The sequence below is a fragment of the Mytilus californianus genome, unplaced genomic scaffold, assembly GCF_021869535.1.
Source record: "Mytilus californianus isolate M0D057914Y unplaced genomic scaffold, xbMytCali1.0.p SCAF_13, whole genome shotgun sequence".
NCBI classification, from domain to species: domain Eukaryota; kingdom Metazoa; phylum Mollusca; class Bivalvia; order Mytilida; family Mytilidae; genus Mytilus; species Mytilus californianus.
This window is the reverse complement of record NW_026262615.1, coordinates 43,938,838-43,963,224: the sequence shown is the minus strand read 5'-3', so window position 1 is coordinate 43,963,224 and position 24,387 is coordinate 43,938,838. Positions and strand designations below refer to the sequence as shown.

General features: G+C 31.9%; 1 protein-coding gene across 1 annotated transcript in view; it reads left to right on the top strand.

Moving 5' to 3' along the window:
* The window catches only part of LOC127723721 (solute carrier organic anion transporter family member 5A1-like), a 60,884-nt gene extending 36,497 nt beyond the window's left edge, over positions 1-24,387 (top strand). Inside the window, exons 5-12 of the mRNA XM_052230470.1 lie at positions 10,293-10,373; positions 12,366-12,492; positions 14,000-14,195; positions 14,977-15,161; positions 16,441-16,505; positions 17,144-17,272; positions 18,976-19,073; positions 19,766-24,387. Of these exons, the coding sequence (XP_052086430.1) occupies positions 10,293-10,373; positions 12,366-12,492; positions 14,000-14,195; positions 14,977-15,161; positions 16,441-16,505; positions 17,144-17,272; positions 18,976-19,073; positions 19,766-20,023 (1,139 nt within the window). The 3' untranslated portion in view covers positions 20,024-24,387. The remainder of the gene's footprint in view (positions 1-10,292; positions 10,374-12,365; positions 12,493-13,999; positions 14,196-14,976; positions 15,162-16,440; positions 16,506-17,143; positions 17,273-18,975; positions 19,074-19,765) is intronic.

The following is a 24,387-nucleotide window of genomic DNA, read 5'->3' as shown; positions in this document are numbered from 1 at the left end:
CATATATGTTATTGGATAAATTTATTATACTTTTTTTATTTTTTGCTTTGAAGGAGGAAAAAAAAAGAAATGTTTCAATAAGTATGTCCTTTTTAAAAAAAATTTAAATCCTTAAATTCAAACCTTTAAAAAATAGATAGACTGGGGGTAATGCATAAAATTGAGAATGGAAATGGGGAATGTGTCAAAGAGACAACAACCCGACCATAGAAAAGACAACAGCAGAAGGTCACCAACAGGTCTTCAATGCAGCAAGAAATTCCCGCACCCGGAGGCGTCCTTCAGCTGGCCCCTAAACAAATATATATACTAGTTCAGTGATAATGAACGCCATACTAAACTCCAAATTGTACACAAGAAACTAAAATTAAAAATAATACAAGACTAACAAAGGCTAGAGGCTCCTGACTTGGGACAGGCGCAAAAATGCGGCGGGGTTAAACATGTTTATGAGATCTCAACCCTCCCCCTATACCTCTAGCCAATGTAGAAAAGTAAACGCATAACAATGCGCACATTAAAATTCAGTTCAAGAGAAGTCCGAGTCTGATGTCAGAAGATGTAACCAAAGAAAATAAACAAAATGACAACAATACATAAATAACAACAGACTACTAGCAGTTAACTGAAATGCCAGCTCCAGACTTCAATTAAACTGATTGAAAGATTATGTCTTCATCATATGAATATCAGGCACAATCCTTCCCTTTAGGGGTTTAGTATCATACCATCATAACATATATGAGAAGAACATAACCCGTGTCATGCCAACAACTGGTTTTTAAAAAAAATGTGTTTAGTGCCGATGCAAAGACCCTATAAGTGAATCAATATTAACGCCAAAATATGCAATCTTTAATGACCTGTCAACAGTATCGTAACTATATCCCTTCTTAATAAGTCTATTTAAAGGTTTTGTTTGCTTCAGAGGTGAATACTGACATTTTTGTGCTTTATAAAGAATATTTCCATTTCCAGTTTGCTTGCCATATTGTTAGAAGCTGAGCCTATTATCAAATGCTTTATTGTGACCTTTATGAATTGATATTTTTTTGTTAAACTTTTAGGCTTGCTTTCTCATTGAAGTTGTCAATTAGTTTATGTACAAGTTTATTGATTACAATGTATTACTAAAAGAGCACATATTTCCACAGCCTATAAACTTTCAGTGTAAGGAGACATTTTAATTGCTGATATCTTAGAAAATGTCTTTGTTACATCTTTTTATGGCTTTGCTAATGTTTGTTTTACTTGATATTAATTGGAGTTAGAACATGTAGAACTTATCTATGGGAACTATTTCTTTGAAATTATTGTTCAATCTTTTTTTCATCCATTTTTTTTTTTAATTTGATTTTTTTGATAATGTGGAAATAAGTTTAGAAAAGAAAGAAACTTGAGGGTTGAAAATTGAAAAATGCTTACTTCAGACATGTCATAAGGATAAAAGATTTATCTAAATATACGAAGTGCTTTAACATGTTTTACTGTCTGTGTTACTGTGACTTACCAAAGAAAAAAAATGAATAAAAGCTTTGATTTTTGAGTCAAGTGCTTGGTTTATTTAATCCAATCTTAATTGACTAGGATTGTCAGTTTTCCTGATGAAGGTCAGTGGTGCTCTCTTGGGACTCAAGCTTTCTCCACCAATAAGAACTGGTAACCATGAAATAGCCAATAGTTCTGAAAGTGATATTAAACACCTAAAATCGATTCAAATTAAAACAATGCATGTAAATAATGTTGAATATGATTGAATTTACTTTGGCTGGCAATGAATGACAGAATTTGTAGGAAGTCTGTTGTTTCAGTTTTATATGTGTTTGTAATTTATTGGTTATATCTGCATGTGTTGCTTGATTGACCATCATATACTCATTACTTGTTATTAACCAATTTCTAAAAGTACACCTCAAGGCAGTACTAAGGAACAACACAGAATCTCGAAATCTGTCTGACCATCTGACATTTCAGCAGATCAAATAGACCAACAAAAATGCCTGACCAAATATCTGACAGAAATAATCCGCAAATTACCAATAATTGTATTTTAAGTCAGTTAGATTGTCCTATGGATCGAATAGCAGCTATTCTGATGGAATGTTTGACATACTTTTGGAGAATTTACATGTCTGAACATCTTACTTTTGTTGTCATGCCTGGAAAGTGTGAGGTCAGACTTGTATAATGTCTGACCAAATGCCCGACAATTAAAGATAATCTCAAAACTTTCAATAAGTGCATTTCCTTTTGACTGAAATTGATTGACACAATTTTGAGGATTTTTGTAGTCTGCACATCTTAATCTTGCTGTAAGGTTAGAGGTCAGAGTCTCTTATTTACGTTTATTGTTGAAGATCTACATATATCAGAATAGTCTTGACAAGTTGAAGACCTAAGAACATAAAAACAAATAAGATACAGTCCAACCTGTACATAAGTTCACCCAAGAAAACACTGACTTTATAACAATTAGGATAAGGTTAAAAATACATAGGTATAGGAATATGACAAGGATGACCTAACAGTTTAGTCAGGCTAACACGAAGACATGTTTTCACTTTATAGAGGCAACCTTTATCTGGAGGTTTGACTGCATATATTAAATGTATAACTCTGTCCTTGACAATACTTAAGTATTTGTGAAGTGTGCAAGACACCCTGACACCATAAAATAATGTCTGTGCACTAATTCTGCAGTATGAACAAATTTATTAATATCATGCACCTCAGAATATTCTCTCCGTATCTCCTTAATAGAGTTGACCTTTATAGCAGATTTTACTGTAGATAAAATATACAATTCTGTCCTTGACAATACTTGATTATGCAAGAACTGACCAAGATACCCTGACATCATTTAACAATGCCTGTGCACTAATTCTACAAGAAGAACAAATTTATGAATATCATGCATGTCAGCATACTCTCTCTGTATCTTCTTATAGAGTTGACCTTTATAGCAGGTTTGACTGCATATAAAATATATAATTCTGTCCTTGCCAATACTTGAGTATGCATGAACTGACCGAGATACCCTGACATCATTTAACAATGCCTGTATGCACCAATTCTGCATTAGGAACAAATTTATTAATATCTTGCACCTCAGCATATTCCCTCTGTATCTGACGTATTCCTATATTCTTAGTGCCAATCAAAGAAGCATTAGCTTGTATTTTGACAATTAAATGGATATAAACCATCAAGTTATTAGTATGTACAGATCAGGATCTTAGGCTGTCACTTACTGCTCAATGGGATTCTTCACAATACATTAGATGTTGTCTGATTATTCTCATTGCATTAGTTCTCTGCCTGTTTTAAGTAAAAGTACTTGCAAGTAATGAATAACATTGGTTCTGTCTGGGAGGTCACATGGCAGGTCAAATTAGTGGTTGAGGAAACATGGGAGAATTATAGCGTTTTCAGTTATGAATTGTTTTCTCTTTTAATACCGTTAACTTGTATACCAAAAATATTAAATTTATTGGTAACTATCAATTTGATTTGATTAACTATTTACAATGATTTAGAAAAGAAATCTTTGTTTTTTGTCATCACAACTGATATTATCTCACTGTTTCCTGTATTAAGGATGATTCACTGCTGCTCATTATATTATGCCTGTGGTATGGTTTTCTTTTCAAAATTTCAACATGGGAGAATTGCATAAAAGCTGTACATGAAAGACATGATGTCCAGCAAAAACCATTGCTAAAAAGGGAAATTATACGCTGACAATGTTTAAAATGCTGAATTTGATTGAACAAAATCATATAAATTTGTTTCTCTAATTCTTAGCTGATTTATCCTTTTCCTGACCTGTTTATTAAGTCTCCCAAACGAAGTTTGGGAAGACTTATTGTTCTTCTTCTTCTTCTTCTTCTTCTTCTTCTTCTTCTTCTTCTTCTTCTTCCTCTTTAAAATTTGAACATGTCTAGTGGTGCAATCAGGGTTTTGTTTGTGCAATGGGGTTTATAAAGGGGTACTTTGAGGGGCAAAAAGAAAAGAGGGTTTTACTATAGAACCCTATGGGATTTTATTTTTTTTAAATTTTCAAATGATTATAAATTGAAAACCGTTTGTGATAGACACAATCTTTTTAATTGAAAATGTTCTAAATGATAAAACCCATTAAATGAAATACAGGGTTAGTCCCCAGGGGTCATCCCCACCCCCTGTCATTTAAGAAAGTTCTAATACCTTGTAAGTGGTCAAGATCCCCACCCCTAAACCATATATATTCTGGTTTGTCATGCTAAGATGGTTTGAATGATATACAGGGTTAGTCCCCAGGGGTCATCCCGACCCCCTGCCATTTGAGTTAGTTCTAATATCTTGTAAATGGTCGAGATCCCCACCCCTAAACCATATATATTCTGGTTTGTCATGATAAAGCACATGAAATGAAATACAGGGTTAGTCCCCAGGGGTCACTCCCACCCCATGCCATTAAAGAAAGTTCTGATATCTTGTAAGTGGTCAAGATCCCCACCCCTAAACCATTTATATTCTGGTTTGTCATGATAAAGCAAATCAAATGAAATACAGGGTTAGTCCCCAGGGGTCACCCCCACCCTATGCCATTTAAGAAAGTTCTGATATCTTGTAAGTGGTCAAGATCCCCACCCCTAAACCATTTATATTCTGGTTTGTCATGATAAAGCAAATCAAATGAAATACAGGGTTAGTCCCCAGGGGTCACCCCCACCCTATGCCATTTAAGAAAGTTCTAATATCTTGTAAGTGGTCAAGATCCGCACCCCTAAACCATATATATTCTGGTTTGTCATGATAAAGCACATGAAATGAAATACAGGGTTAGTCCCCAGGGGTCACCCCCACCCCATGCCATTTAAGAAAGTTCTAATATCTTGTAAGTGGTCAAGATCCCCACCCCTAAACCATATATATTCTGGTTTGTCATGCTAAGATGGTTTGAATGATATACAGGGTTAGTCCCCAGGGGTCATCCCGACCCCCTGCCATTTGAGAAAGTTCTAATATCTTGTAAATGGTCGAGAGCCCCACCCCTAAACCATATATATTCTGGTTTGTCATGCCAAGATGATTTGAATGATATACAGGGTTAGTCCCCAGGCATCACTAATGCATATAACATTACTGGACCAAACCAATTTTCACTGGACTTTGCCCAATGTCAGGCGACCCTGGGAATTACAAATTATGGGAGCTTCATTTGGGAGACTTCGTAACAGCATCCTGTTACAATCATTTCTTGTTATTTTTATTTAATCAACATGTCGTTCGTTTGATCTCAGTTCTTCATTGGTCAAAATTCGATTATGACGTCAAATGTTCTTGCTTTCCTCTGAATTTCCTATTGTGATGTCATGAAAAAGGCGACCATGCCTGATGACATCACATGGAAAGAACACATCTTTTTGCAGATCATTTGAAAAGAAGGATTAGGATTGTCTGCATATTGTCTAAAAACCATTAGAGAGACAGATTCCACCACCAATTCTAGTGCAATACAATATTTCTCAACTCTGACAAATTCGAATCTCGGCAAACCTCGTGTTTTAAATTTGAAAATTTAACGGTCTTGAGTAGATAAATATTGTATCATAAAATTGAGAATGGAAATGGGGAATGTGTCAAAGAGACAAAAACCCGACCATAGAACAGACAACAGCAGAAGGTCACCAACAGGTCTTCAATGCAGCGAGAAATTCCCGCACCCGGAGGCGTCCTTCAGCTGATGCAGTGATACAATCTATATATATATTTAGATTCTACCACTGCATCGAGTGTGATACGATATTTATCCACTCGAGACAGTTAAATATGTAAAATTTAACTGTCGAGAGTGGATAAATATCGTATTACACGAGATTTGGTAGTGGAATCTGTTTCTCTAATGATTTTCAAACAATACGCAGGCAAATTTATTGTGATCTTTCTATGTGACGTCATCAGGCATGGTCGTCTTTTTTCATGCCGTCACAATAGGAAATTCAGAGGAAAGCAAGAAAATTCGACGTCATAATCGGATTTTAACCAATGAAGAACTGAGATCAAACGAACCACACGTTGATTAAATTTTTTTATACAATTGGTGCAGAAAGGGATAAATTGACGAAGAATTAGAGAAAACCTTTTAAAAAATACCATTGAAAGTTTATACTGAGGTTAAAGATCAGCACATTTTTAGTGGGATGTTTCACCAATCATTCTAATGGTAAGATGAACAAGTATCAATTGTCTGTCATTGCTCGACAGATGTTCTTTTAAGTTTGACATCTAGTGGGGAAACCTAAAGGTCATACAAACCTGTTAAAGGTCAAACACATTAGTAGATATTTATTTATTATATAATATGAAACAAAGAACTGATTTATAAATTGCTTATCCTTTTTGACATTTTTGATGTGTTCAAAAATATTCATCTTTAGATCTGATGCCTAAATAGTACAGTTGCACTATTTGTCTTCTTTATAATTTTGTTTGTTTACGTCATCTGTGTTATTGGCAAATCATTACATAAAGTCACACCATCATCTTATTCTAGTTAAGACTCTTTTATCTATTTATTTCTTTGGAAGAAAACATGCTTTGCACTGTTTTTACTGTTGTTGAATAATTCCAAAGAATTATTTCCAAAGAATTATTTCAGTTGAACATACACAATGGTTCTTCCTATTTGTGCTTTTTATAATTTTTGCTTATTATTTTATCATGAAATCAACAGTTTTCAATTGCGAAATCTTTCTAATTGGAACTACATTTTGTATCTTTCATAGAGCTCTTAGAAAATAAACAAATGTTTGCATGATGGAAAACATTAGCATATGACCTTTTAACAATTACACATAATGGAACTTATGAAATCTTTTCATGAGGTAATTAAGTACAAGAGAAAGTTGAGGTGTTTTGTTTTATGTCCAGCTTATCAAATAGTTAATATAGGAATGTTATTTGAGAAATGCCAGTTATGACAAGCAGCAATCATAACATCATGAAAGTCAATAATTTTGTCACAGAACTGTGTCATAACAGGTTGACATTTATGAAGGACAAAAAGACATTTAAAAAAAAAATGTTAATGCTTTGTCAGAGATTATAATTTTAATGTAAATATATATATATATATAAAATGAATCCAAATCAAATGTCTTACTTGGCTAAAGTACTATTGCACTTTTAATTCTGTAAAATCCATGAAACATAAATATTGTTTTAAACAAAAATGATATCTTTTTATATTGAAGTATATTCATCATTTCAATTTGCAAAATGGAGGGAATTTGAAAGACTATTAATTATGGATCCAATCTGCCCCCAATTCTTACCTCATCTTACATGACATCTCTTGAAGAATAATTTCTTTATGTTTTGCACAGTAGTACCATTTAGAGATAGCAGTATTGTATTTGAAGATTTGTAAAAACAATTGGCAATTTGATTGTGGCAAATTGAGTTTACTGGCAATGTGTTATTGGAACAATGGCTTTTTACTATATTGTTATCTACATTCAAATCCAACTGAAAAGGAAACGCCAATAAATTATTTAGTTAAAATCAGTCTCTAATATCTGTGTTTAGGCCACACCAATTTGATTCCTAGTTCTTTGGATTTTCCCGCTCCTGTTTTGGAGAAATTGACTTTTCAATAATAAAAAAGATAATTACTGCATCCGCAAATTTTTGGTCCGCATGCCGCTCCAAAATTAGTTTCTCCTTGAAATTTTCTTTCACATGGATGCTTTATGTTGCATATAATGCTCCGATCATTTAAAACGCATGTGTGATAAATCGATTTGTAAATAAAAGGTCAAAAATTGGAATGCCAAAATGCATTGTGTCAGCTCATTGTCGTGGACAAGCTAGCAGTTTTTGAACACCCAGTTATCCAAAATGCTTCTCGTTTCACCTTTGAAGACCTGTTCTAGGATGCAAAAATTAAAACTCTTTCATTAGATGACCACAAACAAATCAATTTTTGTTAGAACCATGGTCATCCCCGATCCTTGTTTCAACAGGCATAGACCTATCTATCTTGGATGAAGTGAATTGTAAATTCCTATGAACTTTTTTAAAATTACAGAGGTATTTGATTTTGATGAACCCCCATTTCCCCTTGTTGATCTTTTGGCATGCAAGCAGAACTCTTCTTTTGTTAGGGGGAAGTTAAAGAGTTCCAACAAGACTAAGGTAATGGTACTGTGATTGGCATGCTCATAATAATTAGGGGTGTGTAATTGGTTCAACCACTTCTAGTCAAGCTAAAAAGTTTTAAATGCATTGCAGCTTTTAGGAGCTCAGTCAGAATAATGCATGGGAATGGGATGACAGGTATTTAAAGGGAATATTTTAATACATTGGGATCTACATGTATAGCTATATGACTGTTGTTTTAGTACAAGGAAAAAATATTCACCTCACTCATTATTTAGATTCTAAATATGGATAAATAGTTCCAACTGGATGTCACGCAGCCAATAAACAATCATTGCCATATAATGAAAACAACTTCAATCAAATATATCTCAGGGGCATTTTTTTGGGGATACATTTATATTATAATTTTATTCAACATTTGTCATTTACTTAACTAACATAATTCCTTTTGTAAAACTGCATCTGCTATGCTTCCTAAATATATACATGTATATGGATTTAAATGAAAATTCACTCAGACAAAGCTTACTTAAAGAAAATAACCAACTAAACCACAGTGAGACAAGAAAGTGGTATGGTACAGGCACCAATAAATCAAATTATATGCTTTTGAGCATCTGTTGCTTCTCGTTTTTCTATGAAGTAACCCAATTGCAACATGTACATAAATTGTATAAATTCTAAATCGCACAATTAAAAAAAAATATATACCGCTAGCTTCACTTATAGAGCACTCGCCTAAAAAAAAATCATTCTCAAGACAAAAATAATAAAAAAAAAAAATTTCGCTCACTCGCCCTGTTTGATTTTAAAGTATTTTTGGAGCTTTTGCCCGATTCTAGACATCAAATTGGTGTGGCCTTACATTCACAATTTGAGACCAACAGTTGTAGAGTTGCTGGACTGAAATTTGGGCCATTTTCTAATCAAAACGAAATTACAATCTAGTGTTGCATCAGAATGAGAATTTTTCTCTTTATATCCCTTTTTGTCAACTTTCTTAATTAAGTTAATTTTACAAGAGGGATTTGCGACTCTAATGTCACTGTAAAAATTATCAAAGGAGAAGGTCTGGTAAGGGCTAATTTTGGCCTAAAATTTGAAGTACATATAAAGAAAGATTTGTGACATTTTTTAAACACTTGCGTGTCTATATCAATGAGTTTATTTAGAAAATATTTTAACTGATTAAAGACACAAAAATTCAAGCTTAGATATGAAAAATCTATCAAATATATGCCATAAAATGTCACTTTTCAGATGGTTTTTGTCAAAAATGTAAGTGGCCACATTCTTGTTCAGTCTCAACCTTTATAATTTTATGTTATGTATTATCATCAAATACAACATATATTTAAATATTAAGACTGAACACAAGTGCGACCACTCCCATGATTATAGCATAACTCCGTCAAAAAATTAGCGCAAATGCTAAAATTGTGAAAATTTCAGTAATTTTGCATGAATCTGTGAGTGAATGATGCTAGTACCTGATGCATGTGTATTGTATTGTCAAAAACAGCCCTTCTACTTTCTATCAAATAGCTACAAAAAGTTTACATTTTTAACATATTTGTAAAAGTGCTATATTTTGGGGCCAGAAAGGGGTCTTAATGGGCCTACTCCTTTATCAAGTCATGGGAAATTGTGAAATATTGATTATGATTAACTTTGAGAATTTATTCAATGGTTTCAATCTAGTAGTAGTAGTAAGTCAAAATTAAAAAAAAGTGTATGATGGTATGAATGTAAGTTCAAATATTTTGAATAGCAGATAAAAATGTGAGATCAATTATTTCAATTTCAAAAAATATTGGCATGAAACAATGCTATCTTACTTAAAAAGCAGGTTTGGCACAGATTTCTCAAAATCTTTTTTAGCCCGGTGGTCCTTGAAGAAAATCTGCTGGTCCTCAAAAGTCTCATTATTATTTCTATTTGGTGCTCAAAACCTTGGGACTACCACTTTTCACGAACTCTGTTGACCAACCTATCCCATTGCAGTTTTCGTACAAATACAATGTATTAAAAACCTTGCAAAAATTTCTCAATTTAAAGTAAATTTTTGTTAAATAATTGAATGGATTGGTGTTATTTTAATAAGAGTCTGCAATTTAATTCCTGTTCGCATATTATATTTTCAGGTGGTATTGGCATACCTGGTGCTGTAGTTGGTATACTGGTTGGAGGTTTTATTTTGAAAAGATTCCAGCTTCATCCTAAAGGTAGGTCACGGTATTGTAATACTGTAAATATGTAGATTTAAAAAATTATGCTATTTCAAAGGCCAAACAGCCAGGTTTTATTTTCATGTTTTCTTGTGTATGATTCCTATCTCCATTTAAAGATCAAATTAAGTGTGAGAATTCTTTTTTTTTTTCATCTGGATTGAGAAATCAGTGAAAATAAACTTTGTGAAAATTTTGCACAGTTAAGTGTGATAATTTCAGACAAACATTTAGGATAAGTTAACCTCAATTGTTTATTTAGTAGATAAATTGAATCAGAACAAGATAATACATTTGTTCATTTGTTTTCTTTCAAGGTCAATCAAAAGTTGGTCTATAGCATGTATAGTGTGAGTTACTGGTAAATTCAAACAGTTTTTCAGTGTCTTTGTGAATAATTATGAGTTGTTTAGCAAGGTTGACATGACCTACTTTAGACCTAATTACAGAATAAGTAAAGTACACAGACCTACAAAAATAATTTCTGACACAGGTTCCAAAATGAAAAGTCTTAATGTTTTTTGGTCTGTGAGTCCGTTTGTTTGTCCGTTCATCCTTCTGTCCCAATTCAGGTTAAAAGTTTTTGGTCAAGGTAGTTTTTAATGAAGTTGAAGTCCAATCAACTTAAAACTTAGTACACATGTTCCCCATGATATGATCTTTCTAGTTTTAATGCCAAATTAGAGTTTTTACTCCAATTTCACCGTCCACTGAACATAGAAAAATAGTGTGAGTGGGGCATCCGTATACTATGGACACATTCTTGTTTTAAGAAGAAAAAGACATATAGCTATGACGCATACAGACAGAATCTTTACTATTTGATCTATTGATCTTACTTAAGCCACATCATTGTTTCTAAGTGGTACTTAAACATGTTAAATTTGATCTTGTCTGGACATCAGTTTGATAATTAGAGACATGACAGACAAACAAAGGATAAGTTAACCTCAGTTGTTTAGTTTGTCAATAAATTGATATCAGAACAAGATAACACAGTTGTTTAGATTAAGGTCAATCAAAAGTAGGTTTATTACTGGAAATTAGAATAGAATACTATTGTATATTCAGCAATTATTTCATGATCTTGATATTTTAGTTGTTTTATCAATTTACAAACAAATAATAATAAAAATAATAATAAATTCTTTATTTAAAGGGGGTAAACACAGTTAGTTACAATTACTAATCTTCCATGAGGCCCTCATAAATACAGTACTGCTATCAAAATTTAAACTATGAGTTTTAGTTAGTGCAAAACTTTTCCATTTAATTTTTTCATCGCAAAAACCTCAATCATGAAAATATTAAAATTTCTAAATTTTCAGTTTAAGTCCAGAAATTACTATAAGGTAATCATAAACCAACAATGTCAAAGGAAGACCCTCAAGACCATGGTCATAAGAATTTAGATAAAAATGCTCAAATTACAACACAACACAGGAAACGTATCAAAAACAAGGGGAAAATTTGTGTGCTATACAGAGGAAAAAAATTTCTTCTCCACCAGTGGCACCTGGCCTTGCGGTCATAAAACTTTCGAGGACGATTTTCGTACTCAGACTCGGAAATCAGCCAATCAAAATCATGGATTTGGTGTTTCGAGCACAAATTTTGTACTCCGAGTACTGAGTAAAGTTTTATGACCGAGCGCCCAGTTGTGCATTTGCGTTAAAAAAAATTGAGGATTATATTATAGGGGTTGAAAGTGTAAGAAACAAACATCTGTAATGTGTCTTTATTTTGAGAGATTTAATTTTGCAACTTTTGCCTATAGAGATGTAAAAATTGAGTCTTCCCTTTTATAAAGATCTCTAGAAAATTAAAATAATAAAGATAAATTGCTCTGAGCTCGGCCAGAAAGTGGTTAATACGAAAATACAGTATTTTGTTTAACAAATTTATTTTATTGTGTGTTTTTAGGTGCTATAAAGTTGGCATTGGTTGTTTACAGTATTTTGTTTAACAAATTTGTTTGTGTATTTTTAGGTGCTATAAAGTTGGCATTGGTGCTCGATGCTCTGGCTCTGTCCGGTTTTGTTTTGTTTATGGTGCTCGGTTGTGAAAATGTCAAGATGGCCGGGGCTACATTTCCATATCATGCTTATGTTAACAGGTATATATTTTAATGGTTATTGTAATCATCTTGATGTTTAAACACTTGAAAATGTAAATTGATATGCTCATAACTAAATTTAATATACAGTCATATGATGTATTTCACAAATAAACTAAAGTTTATCTACAATAAAATGAATACTGTGAAGGAAAATATAAATAGAAGTATCAAAAGAAGAAATGGTCAATAATCTATTTTAATCCTGTTATGGTTGTGGCCTGTTAACTGTTTTCTGCATGAATAGATATTTCGGATATCTGCCTGAACAGAGTGTGATACGATTATTGGTAGGGAAAATGTGTTACATTTTGCAATTTGGTTAACGTTGGCCTCTCTTGTAATAGGGTACGAAATTGCTGCATTTCCATTGGCTATTCATTAGATTAATGATGACTTTCGAAGGTCTTAACCGACTACTTTTCTTCTGTTGCAAAAGAGATATGTGATTTCTTCCATTACATTCAAAACACTCACATTTTTCACTTCAAAAACAATTTTTGAAATTTGATATCATTCTGAAGTGTATCCAAAAGCTTACAAAAATGTGATGTTTGATGCAGCCGGAAGCATGCCAAAGTCGAAATTTTCTATTTAACACAAAGAGATTTGATCATAAGAGAAATAGGTTCAAGGATGGAATTATCTTTTAGCTTTATACATTAGTCAGGTAATACATATAATTATGATGACACATACATCTTGTACATGAAAATACAGGACGCAAGCCTTGTTAAAAAACCGATACATTCATATAGAATTTCATGTTTCAGTTATAACCCCTGATACTACTGATGTAGTTCTATGTCTCAAAATTAATTAAATATCTATTCCTTAGAGTACACATACAAAATGACTTTTTACACTTAACAAAATTAATGGATGCAAATTTTGAATAAAGATCAAATTTAATCTACTTGAAAAATCAATAATAGATTAGTGCATATTTTCAGTCATAAGAATGTGCAATAAGTATTTCGTAATGCCATCTGTACAACGTTGCAAAAGCAATGATTCATTTCAATTAAAAACATCTTTTGAATGCATGGATCATAGTCAGTCTTAGTCGGATATATGATTTGTTGATAATTGAATAGCAGCGACCTGGAATAATTGTTACATAATTAAAAATGACAGTAATGAAATCGTGATGACTACATACTAGCAAGGAGATAATTGATTTGGGAAGGAGAAGCCTGCAAAGATTCTGTAAATTATTCTTATCCTGATTTTTTTTCAAGTACATTTAATAGATAATTTGATTCTGGCATTGAAGAAAAAGATTATTTATTGGCCTAATACTCTTAAAAAAAAATTGCAAAAACTTCAAAAATCACATTTTTCAAAATGACATATTTCATATGGTGAGCAATTTGTACTTCTATTAAAGAGCCTCTAGTGTTTTAAATAAATGCCTCTAAGTGGAATAGAAACTACTATATAAAAGAATATTGACACTTTTTAAAATGTATTAATTAAAAAAAATAATATATTTGTATTTTTTCAGTACTGATTTCGATGATTATGGTTTTGACCTAGATAATGCTGAAGCGAACCTGACATCTACATGTAACATGAACTGTGATTGTTCCCAGAGAGAATCACAACCTATTTGTGGTATCAATGGCATTACATACTTCTCTCCCTGTCATGCTGGATGTACAAGGTTCTACAGCTACATTACACCAGAGGAAAAACTCATGGTAGGGCTCTTAATGGGAACATTTATATATCTTTACCAATAATAAGTATTCTATTGAATGTGAATAATTCTTGCTGTCCCAGTAAAAAATTATGTTACTTTTTTTATGCCCTCGCCATCACCAGAGGGGATATTAAGTGTTACCCTTAGCTGTATGTGCAAGTATGCATCCATCCATCCGTACGTACGTCCTGAAATTGGTTTCTGTTCTCTAACTTTTGTTTGCCTCAACAATATTATGAAACTTATACACAATGCTTACTTCCACAAAAAACTAATCAAGTTCGAATTTTGGTGGCGTCACTTTTACCGTTCTGGAGTTATGGCCCTGTATAACATTATATGCAATCATCTGTTTCCCATGGACACTTCTCAATTTAATTACTTTTCTATACAAAAAATCTGCAAGAGTGCTAGACCAGAAATTGATAGAAGCAAATAAATGCTCGTTGTAAGGATCATGTCAATAGAAGCAATTAATGTATTCTATGGACCATATCTAAACTTAAAAACTGGGATGAATTTAAGTTAAAACTTGTTAAGCGAAAAAAAAAATATGGTTTTCAAGTCAGTTGACCTTGTTATAGCCATAGAAATTATGAAGTTATATGATGATTGGGTAAAAATGTATTTGTACCATCTTAGAAAAAACATCTAAATGCCCTCTCGGGTATTAAAGGATGCTATTGAAAGCAGCAAAATCTATATTACTGATGTAGTTTACTCAATTTACAAAAAGAATAATATTTGATTTTAGCATTTTAAACTTTCCTATTTTTCAGAATTTCAGTGGCTGTACCTGTATCATGGATAATCCCATATCCCCAGAGGTCATTGTGTCACCCGTGGCAACCAATGGTCCATGTAAATCAACATGTCATAATCTTTATCCATTCCTCTTTCTACTTGTGGTTGTGACCTTCACTGTGGCTGGTACACAGATGCCTTTGTTAATGGTGACCTTGAGGTAAGAGTTATCTACCCTTGAATAAGTTATTGTAGATAGCCTGTGTATAATCTGTGGTTCTGTCTGGGTCCTCCACCAATAAAAATTGGCCACTATGGCATAGTTAAGGTAGGGGCATTTAGCTACATCAATCAGACAAACAAACTTAATATAGTGCAGTTAGCATTGAATAATGTTTAAAAAACATAAAAAAGAGGTTTGGGTTTACATCATTGAGATTGCAACCCAAAGAAACTTGTATTAAATAGATATCAAGTATTTATTTTCATCATCAAAACTAATTTTCTATACATTATGTCAAGCATTAAATCAACCAGAACTGACAAAATAACATTGACAGTACCTATTGTACTGCACCAGATTTGCAATTCTACAATTGATCTTTCAGTTGTGCTCGAGGTCAAAATATTTGAAAATCCAAAACATAATACAATTTTTTAAGAGCTGCAAAAAACAAAGTAAAGCCAAACCAGAAAAAGAATCAGAGATATGCATGAGGGTGACACACTCCGTCATTTTAAATGATTTATAAAAAAGTTAAAAGCAGTAAATTTCAATTGAACTACATATGTATTTCTGTGAATAATACTGTGGATTCATTATTATTCGTTGGATACCAATTTTCGTGGGTTTCGTGGGTACAGGTGAACCATGAATTCAAATGTTCGAGGAATTAAAACTTTCTATAGGCTTTGTATGCAGATATTGGCATAACCACGAAATCAAATATCCAAGAAAATGCTAATTTTCCTCAATCCAGGAAAATTGATACCCACAAAAATAAATGAATCCACAGTAAATGAAAAAGCTTTTGAATAAATTAAACATATAACATTTACTTTCAGTGAAGCACTCTTAACATTTTCACCAAATCTACACAGAAGACTCTATCTGAGGTGGAAATCAAATCTACCTCTTCATATAAAATATCTTGTTAACTCCCCCCCCTCTTTTCATCATTATTTAACCATAATTATAAGCAGTTGTTAGGTGTGCAAAAATTGACAAGTGTTTTTCAAAACATTGTGTGTTTAATCCATATTGAGGGTCCAAAATATAGGCATTTTGTTATTGATCTATAGTTATATTGTTATGAATGCTGGTCATAAGATTTTAAAGAAATAATTGTTTTACTTCCAAAAGAAAGATGAAATAGTATAAAACAATGACAAAAAATCCCCTCTGACCCCTCATAGTTTGAAAAGTTGACACTAATGTGTATTGACACTGATGTGTGCATGGTACTGTATGCCTTTGCCTTAATATATTTACTTTTTAGGTCTGTTCATGAAGAAGAGAAGAGTTTCGCTTTGGGCTTACAGTTTGTGATATTGAGACTGTTTGGTAAGTTTTAAACAGATTTAAGTTTTGTTTTTATACATAAATCAGGTAGCTTTTTTTTTTAAAAGGTAACTAGATATTTACTAATTCACATAGCCGGGATACAAGGTTGAATGCTGTACATCAAGTAATTTGTTAAACAGCAATTTGTGCAATAAAGAAATTTTATAAGTGTTACCAAAAATTGAAAAGTAGTTGTACCCTATGGCAAGCCTTAAATTTTATTTTTTTCTGTTTCAGTCTATATTTCAGCTCTTATTATGTTTGGTAATACAATAGAAACCTCATTTTAAAAATAAGGAGTTGTGGAATGATTGCCAATGAGACAATTATCCATCAGAGTTTAAACGACGAGGGAAACGCATCAACAATAAGAGGAAAACAAAGGAACAACAGAACACTGAACTACATCATTTTTATACGACCGCAAAAAAATTTTTGTGGTTTAACCATGACAAGAATATTAAAATGGAATTGTGTTTGTAATGGTGTTATTATTTATATTTTCTAACCATGTTCTTCTGAGAACGGAAACAATTCAAACAAGAAAACTAACGGCCTAATATATACAAATGAATAAGTTGAAGAGGCCGCATGTTTTGTTTGGGATTAGAAGTTAAATGTTGTTATTTCTATTTCAGCCTATATTCCAGCTCCTATCATGTTTGGTAATACAATAGATACCTCGTGTCTGGTTTGGAATACCAAGTGCGGAAATCATGGTTCATGTCTGTTGTATGATATTGTACAGTTTAGATATAAATATGTTGGTATGTAATTATATATAATCTTAAAATGTAAAAAAAAAAAAAAAAGCACTAGATGAAGATGTAATGATATAAGTTTAATATGAGGACAAAATCCTCAATAACAGTAAGAAAATCGATCAGAAGAAAAAATGATTGATCTAATAATTAAATGATAATTAGAGAAGCAGACTAAGTAAGGGAGATCAATCATTTTAGTCCTCAATAACTAAGAAAATCGATCAGAAGAAAAAAATGATTGATCTAATAATTAAATGATAATTAGAGAAGCAGACTAAGTAAGGGAGATCAATCATTTCTCTATTTCTTAAAACTGCATTAAAACTGGTTTTGACCAGTCAGATTAATGTTTTGATTAAAATTGTAGGTAGTCATTTGCGGTCAATATTATTGGAACATTAAACTCACAGTATTTCATTAAGTCAGACTCCACCATATTATCCCATCTATTCTGATATTTATCAATTCTTAAAAAAAATTAATCTTCCACTTTGCCCATTAATAATGATACTAAAACAATATTGATACGAAAAATTTTGAAATTTAAACGGTCTTATAAGTGGATCATTGTCAATGAACATGATATATAACATGTGCAAGGATCCGGAAATTTTTCCACACAATTTCGGTCATTTTGAGATGATTGAAAAGTTGGTGCCCCTTTCCAAATTGTTGATGTCAACTTAACTAGATTCATAGCATCAACGAACTTGTATTGCTGTTTCATCGCATTTACTAAGTAAATGTCTTACCATTACCATGAAGAACAGTTAAGGGAAGTCAATAGTTTAAAATTGAAATGATTTTAATGACTCAAAATGGTAAATCTCTCAGACATTGCTTACGTTTCTTTCGATTTGACAAAAGTTAAAACCGGAAGATGCGATAAAGTTAAAATACGAATAATTCCGGATTCATTTCCAGGATTTGTTTTGTTTATCAAATTGACAGGAAATCACCGGCTTTTTTTTATTTTATTACCTTTAAAAGTGTTTGAATGTAACAGACAATAGTTGCACTCGTTTAATTTGGCATTACATTTGCATTTTATGATTAAATATTAAATTTGCTGAAGACAATTTCACGCATGCGTATTATATAGTAAATAAAGCACATGAAAAAAAATACTTTTTCTCCGTAAATTTAGGTTTAATTTTTAAATCAGATTTGATGATTGTCTTTGCTGAAAAGTAATTAAATAATGAATACACGTGTCAGGGAATTTCAATTTTTGTTAAGATATTATTCTGAGCTTGTGATCACTGTCAGGTGTGAATATTAAAACCACAGGTAAAAAGTGATTAGCGATCATAAGCCAATGTTTCCCGGAGGCATTGATATAGATATTAGTAGGGCCCTCAGAATTATCAAACTACTGGAGTGGCAGTTTTATTACAGGAAAGGGATTATAAACAAAAACAAGTGATTACAACTTACACAAGACAGTGCAAAATGGCGAATAAGGAATCCGATTTCAAACATTGAGTCAATGAAATGACCGAAATTACTTCTTTAAAAAAATAAAATTTGTCCTAAATCCCAATTTCTCGTTTAGGACAAATAGTTTCATCTTAGGACATGACTGGCATATATGACCATTTCCGGACCCTTGAACATGTGTATTTATAAGGAAATATAGCACATTAAACATGAAAATGCTGTGTTCTGATTTTAAGTTTTATCTTTTATCCTCTGTTTGTTTACAGGTGTTTCAGCTGGTCTGAAGTGTTTAGGTGCTATATTATTTTTCTCTGTATGGATACTAATGTATATAAGAGACAAAGAGGACACAGGAACCATCACAGTAGGTTTTATTTACTTTTAACCAACTTATTTTCATTAGATATTATTTTTTGTGTTTTGCCTATTCTAGCTGATTTGACATTGATTTTGAAACTTTGTTGATGTATTGATAAAAAAAAAAAAAAAAAACATCCAAGTTTCACATATTTGGAATGTTTATTTTCACGTTTTTCTGGATGCAAAAGGTTTCTTTACCTCCTGAATCAATATGTGGAGACAAAAGCATACTAAAAGGTTTCTTTATATTATGAACATATAGGAGCCTGTTGTTCAGTGGTTGTCGTTCGTTGGTCTTGTTCATATAGGTGTTTCTCATTTTTATATAGATTAGACCGTTGGTTTTCCTGTTTGAATTGTTTTACACTAGTCATTTTGGGGCCCTTTATAGCTTGCTGTTGGGTGTGAGCCAAGGCTCTGTGTTGAAGGCTGTACTTTGACCTATAATTGTTAACTTTTTATACATTGTGACTTGGATGGAGAGTTGTCTCATTGGCACTCATACTACATCTTCTTATTTATATACAAAACTTTTTGAGGGTCTTCAGGATTTAGGAAACTTATAATAAATATAAATTGGCAATATGATGTCATTGAAACTCTAATTCTACAAAAATTCGGATAAACTACTGAAAAGTTTTTATAAAACCCTAGAGATTTCAGTATTTACAAAATATATATTTTTTATTTATTCAGGTGAGAGATATTTTTAATTCTATGTCCTCAGTAGAAAGGATGGATTTGGATTATGACCAAAGACACTACAAACATCCAAAAGACAAGCATAGTGAAGTCAAACATTCAGGTGATGGTGAATCTGACAAGCAGTTCAGTGAACGAGATCAGTGGAACAGGAAGTTGAAATATCGCCACAAGAGTTCTGAAGCAGGAGATCTTGTTCCTTGTGAGCCAACTGTCTTATCATCAATGCTTGATACGGAGTCTGCAGTGTGATATACAGGACTTTCAGATCCTATTCTTTCTTAAGTGCTTGTGTATATATTTGGGTTAAATAATTGTTAAAGTGAAAATGATGTTTTGTTTTTTGCAGTTTATTTATGTTACTTTGTCAAATTGTGTACAAAGTTACTTTTTGGTGGGTGCCTTTCTCTTGTGAAGATCAAATTAACTAAAAATTTTAATACCGAAAAAAACAAATGTAAATTATGCAGCAAGTCATGATACTTTTATAATTTTTTTTTACTGCTTTGATGAATATCGCAAAGTATGAGTAAGATGATATTTTAGTTATAGTGCAACTTTGGTTTGATTATTGTGTACTGGTTCATAATACCCCCCCCCCCCCCCCCCCCTGTTTTTAATAGACTTAATAAATGCTATTCCTTATCCTAGAACGAAAAAAAATTCCTCTGAGAGTTGACATATATATCCCTTATTCTCAAACTGTTCACCCAACAGAATTATTTGTGACAAAATTAATAGATATAATAATGTAGTTGTTTCTAATATTTTTTATCATTGTTTGTTTTGAAGGAGACCGAGTAAAAATTTTTGCAAGCATTTTTGTTCATTTTTTAAAGAGTGCAGAATATTCTGTCTCCCATCCCACCTCATTCACTTTTATAAGAGTCGAACATCTTTATAAAAAATGCAGAAATTGTAGAATTTCATTGGTTTTGATATGAGTTATTGTAATGTAAAATTGCTTTGAGAGTGAAATGGACTAGTTCAAAAATAGTGCTTCAAAACAGGAATGTCATTGTCTCTCTCATTTCGGCTTTGGCCTTAACCAATAATAGTTTGTTTAGAGTAACCCAACTCTCCCCAAATATAGTTCGTATCCAAGCTGCTTTATTGCCTTTCTTCAACAATCACTATTTAAGTCGGACCTTATCTCCAATACATCCCTTTTACCAACAAAAAACACAAATAATCCTACCAATATTTATTTATCTAAAATAAAATTCACTATTATAGTTAAAATTTTCATTTTGAAATAGCATATTTTGCTGAAACAGAGAACATCAGTTATAAGAATTGTATTTGAATAGGACCTCTGTAAAATTAATTTCTGATAGAATTACAGTTAAAAGATATAAGTTAATATAACCCAGATGCTAAAATACTCTTCAAGAGATCATTAGCGAAGTTGAATTCTTAATTGTTTATTTGAAAAGGTACTTAGCAAGTTGATATGTGAAAATATTTTTATGTTCTTTATTGTAATAAGTTGTTGCACAATATCAATGCAAGAGATGTTATTTAATTGTTGTTAGAATCAAATATTAGCCAAAATATGTATCAGTATTGGTAATGATATATTTGTATTTATATTGCCTCGGTTACTGTTTATGCTATGATAATTTTTGTAGCGATTTTGTAAAAGTTTCATATCGTTCCATATGAAGTCCTATGGGGATGTTGGTTAAAATCAGTCAGTTACTTACCAGTACATTTGCAACATGCATTGCCACGTTTACACCTTACACACAGTTTCTCTACATGCCTTCCTAACAAACTACAGACAAATAAAAGCGTAATCTGGAAACGTCCACTTTTCACGGTCATAACCGTCATCTGTGCTGGTATTAAAAAAAGAAATCAAATCCTCAATTTTTGCATTATTTTCAAGAAAGTAGGGATGGTGAGGTGTGTTCAATGCTAATTTTGATAAACAAGAATTGTCAGTTTTCCTTTTGATGTCAGTGGTTCTCTTCAATTTCCTGGCTCCCTCCACCAAAAAAACAATGGTTGCCATGATATGGCAGTCACTGAAAGGGGCATCAAACACTGTCAAACAATCAAGAAAGTAGGATTGAATCTTGAACTGATCAAACTTCTGCTGCTGGGGTTTTTGAATTGGTCGCATCCAAGTACATTATTCAAACTCTGACATTCAAGCATAAGCTAAACCATTTCCACTTGTTCAAGATATTTGAGTTGATGAGCATGGTACCCAAAAAAGCAAAATGTATGGTATTTTACCAAGAACAGAAGACTTGAATTGCCTTTTATTTACATTAACAGTCAGTTAACACCACATGGGTGTTTTCTGAATTATCAAAGATTTAACAATGTTTCCATAGAAAGATATTTTTTGTAAAACAGTTTTATACCATAATAATATAAATGTTAAAGCAACAAAAATTGAGCAGAAGCAGTTGTTGTATGGTAAATTTATATTGCCTTTTTTTGTAAATATTGTGTTCAAATCCATTTCTGGTCAGTTTTTTTTTTTTGAACAAAATGCATTTTTTTTGGCCAAGTCTAGTCATAGAAGCAAACCTGTGTTCATATATTAGTCAGCAGTACAGCTATTACAGAGATTTTGCATTCAGCATCTTCAAAATGTTATAAATATGTGTTCATGTATAGTAGTTTTTTGGTGGAATGAATAATAATATACATTTTTGTACTTAAAAATCATTTTGAAACTAGAGTATAATGTACCTTTAAATTTATGATATCCTTTGACATTTTAGGGCTGTTCCGAAAATGATTGTGGTGGGGGGCATGGGAAATATGTACAAATTATAAATAAAATAAAATTCTATATATGAGTGGTTGGGCTCTGAATAAAGTGCCTCCCGCATTCTTCCCCTCCTATGCCCCTCCCATCCCCTCCCATGCATCTAATTCTGGAACAGCCCATAGTAATTTTCATAAGTTGTTGCTATTTGTTTTTGTTGTCTTTCATCAGACTGTGGATCATTGTGAAAAAACAGCATTATATAGGTTAATATATCAATTTGTTATTGATTTTTATAAATTTGATATTCAGAATCTATTGGAGGTAGTTTCTTTATAAATAATTGTAAATAATATCTCACCATCAGCTTGTTGAAATTGTCATCTTTATAACTAATTAGATTCTGAACAGCAAGTAGTTATCACATTAAATTGGTCGGAAGACACAGTTATCATCCTTTGATTTTTGTAGTCCCTAGTGTGGACTGTATATAACTTGCAAATTTTTTTCATACACTTTCTCAATTCATTTCTTGTATTTTATGCTTGAAATATAAAGTATGGGGATGAAATTACATGTTTAAAAAAATTGGGCTCTGATTTTTTTTTTTTTTATGTTGAGCAGTGATTGGGTCCAGTTAAAAAAGTAAAAAAATAGTATGTCTGAAGCTGTCAAACTGAATTTTAGACCCCCTTAAAATAGAATTGTTCATATTTTGAGTTAGAGCTGGTAGAATTTTCTATAATTTTGATAATATTTGTCCCAATAGTAGTACACTACACTGTAAAAATCTTTTTGAGATTGAGCAAGTGTGATTTTTTTAATTTGAATTTATTGTCTAAAAGAAGAGCACTACAAAATAACTGTGTTCTCGGGCCAATTGTTAGATCATTTCCTAATGTTGCTAAACAGTTTTGCACAAAATGGTTGACAGGAAGTTATCATTTGCCTATAATAACTGAAAAAATAATTGTTTGTTTGTTCTTTAAAATGTTTTATTAATACCTTAAAGAAATGTAGGCTTGAAAGCACTTACAATGCAATTTTCCATAAAATTAATATTTACAAGGGGCACAACTCTTTTAGAAATAGTTGATTTTAGCAATGCATCACATGGGGGACAAAATGTTCCTGTTGAGAATGAAGTGAATAAATTTAACAGAGACTGAAAGATCTGCCAATAGCACAATACATTTTTGTGTTTCCTAAGTTTAAATTGAGTTTTGCCATTTAATAAATGGCAGCAGTGGTGATGTCTTTAGTTGAACATACTCACTCCCATTTAAGTTATCAATACATGTACTTGTTGTGTAATGCAATGTAAAATTCCATCCAAATGTTTGTATATTTTTGTACAATGTATGATATTTGATAAATTTTGTGTATGGTTTCTGGATGTGATCATTTTTAAACCACATTTTTGTACATTTAAACTTTTTCATATTGCCACCAATTATCTGTGGATTTCACAAAGAAATATTGAATTTGTTTGAACTTGAACATTTAAATATAAACATAAACATTTTGGAACTTTGAAATATGCAGATATGATTGTATACACACACCTTATTTTGACATGACAAGAGAAAATGTCTGATGCCACGTAGCAAAATCCTTTGTATTATGACATCAATAGTTCAAATGTCAAATGAAGTCATTAAAAATGGACATATTTATACTAATTTTATATATCCAGAGTTAAAGTGAACAAAATGTTATATAGTGTCATTGTCTCATCTTTTTACAGATTTGAAATACTCACATTTTATTCATTGTGTTCAAATTGTTTGTTAATTATGTCACTATTTATGTTCATTGTTTTTTTATGAAAATTTGTCATTTTCCAGAATTACCAAGAAGTGCTTACTTTATCATTCATAGTTTTTGT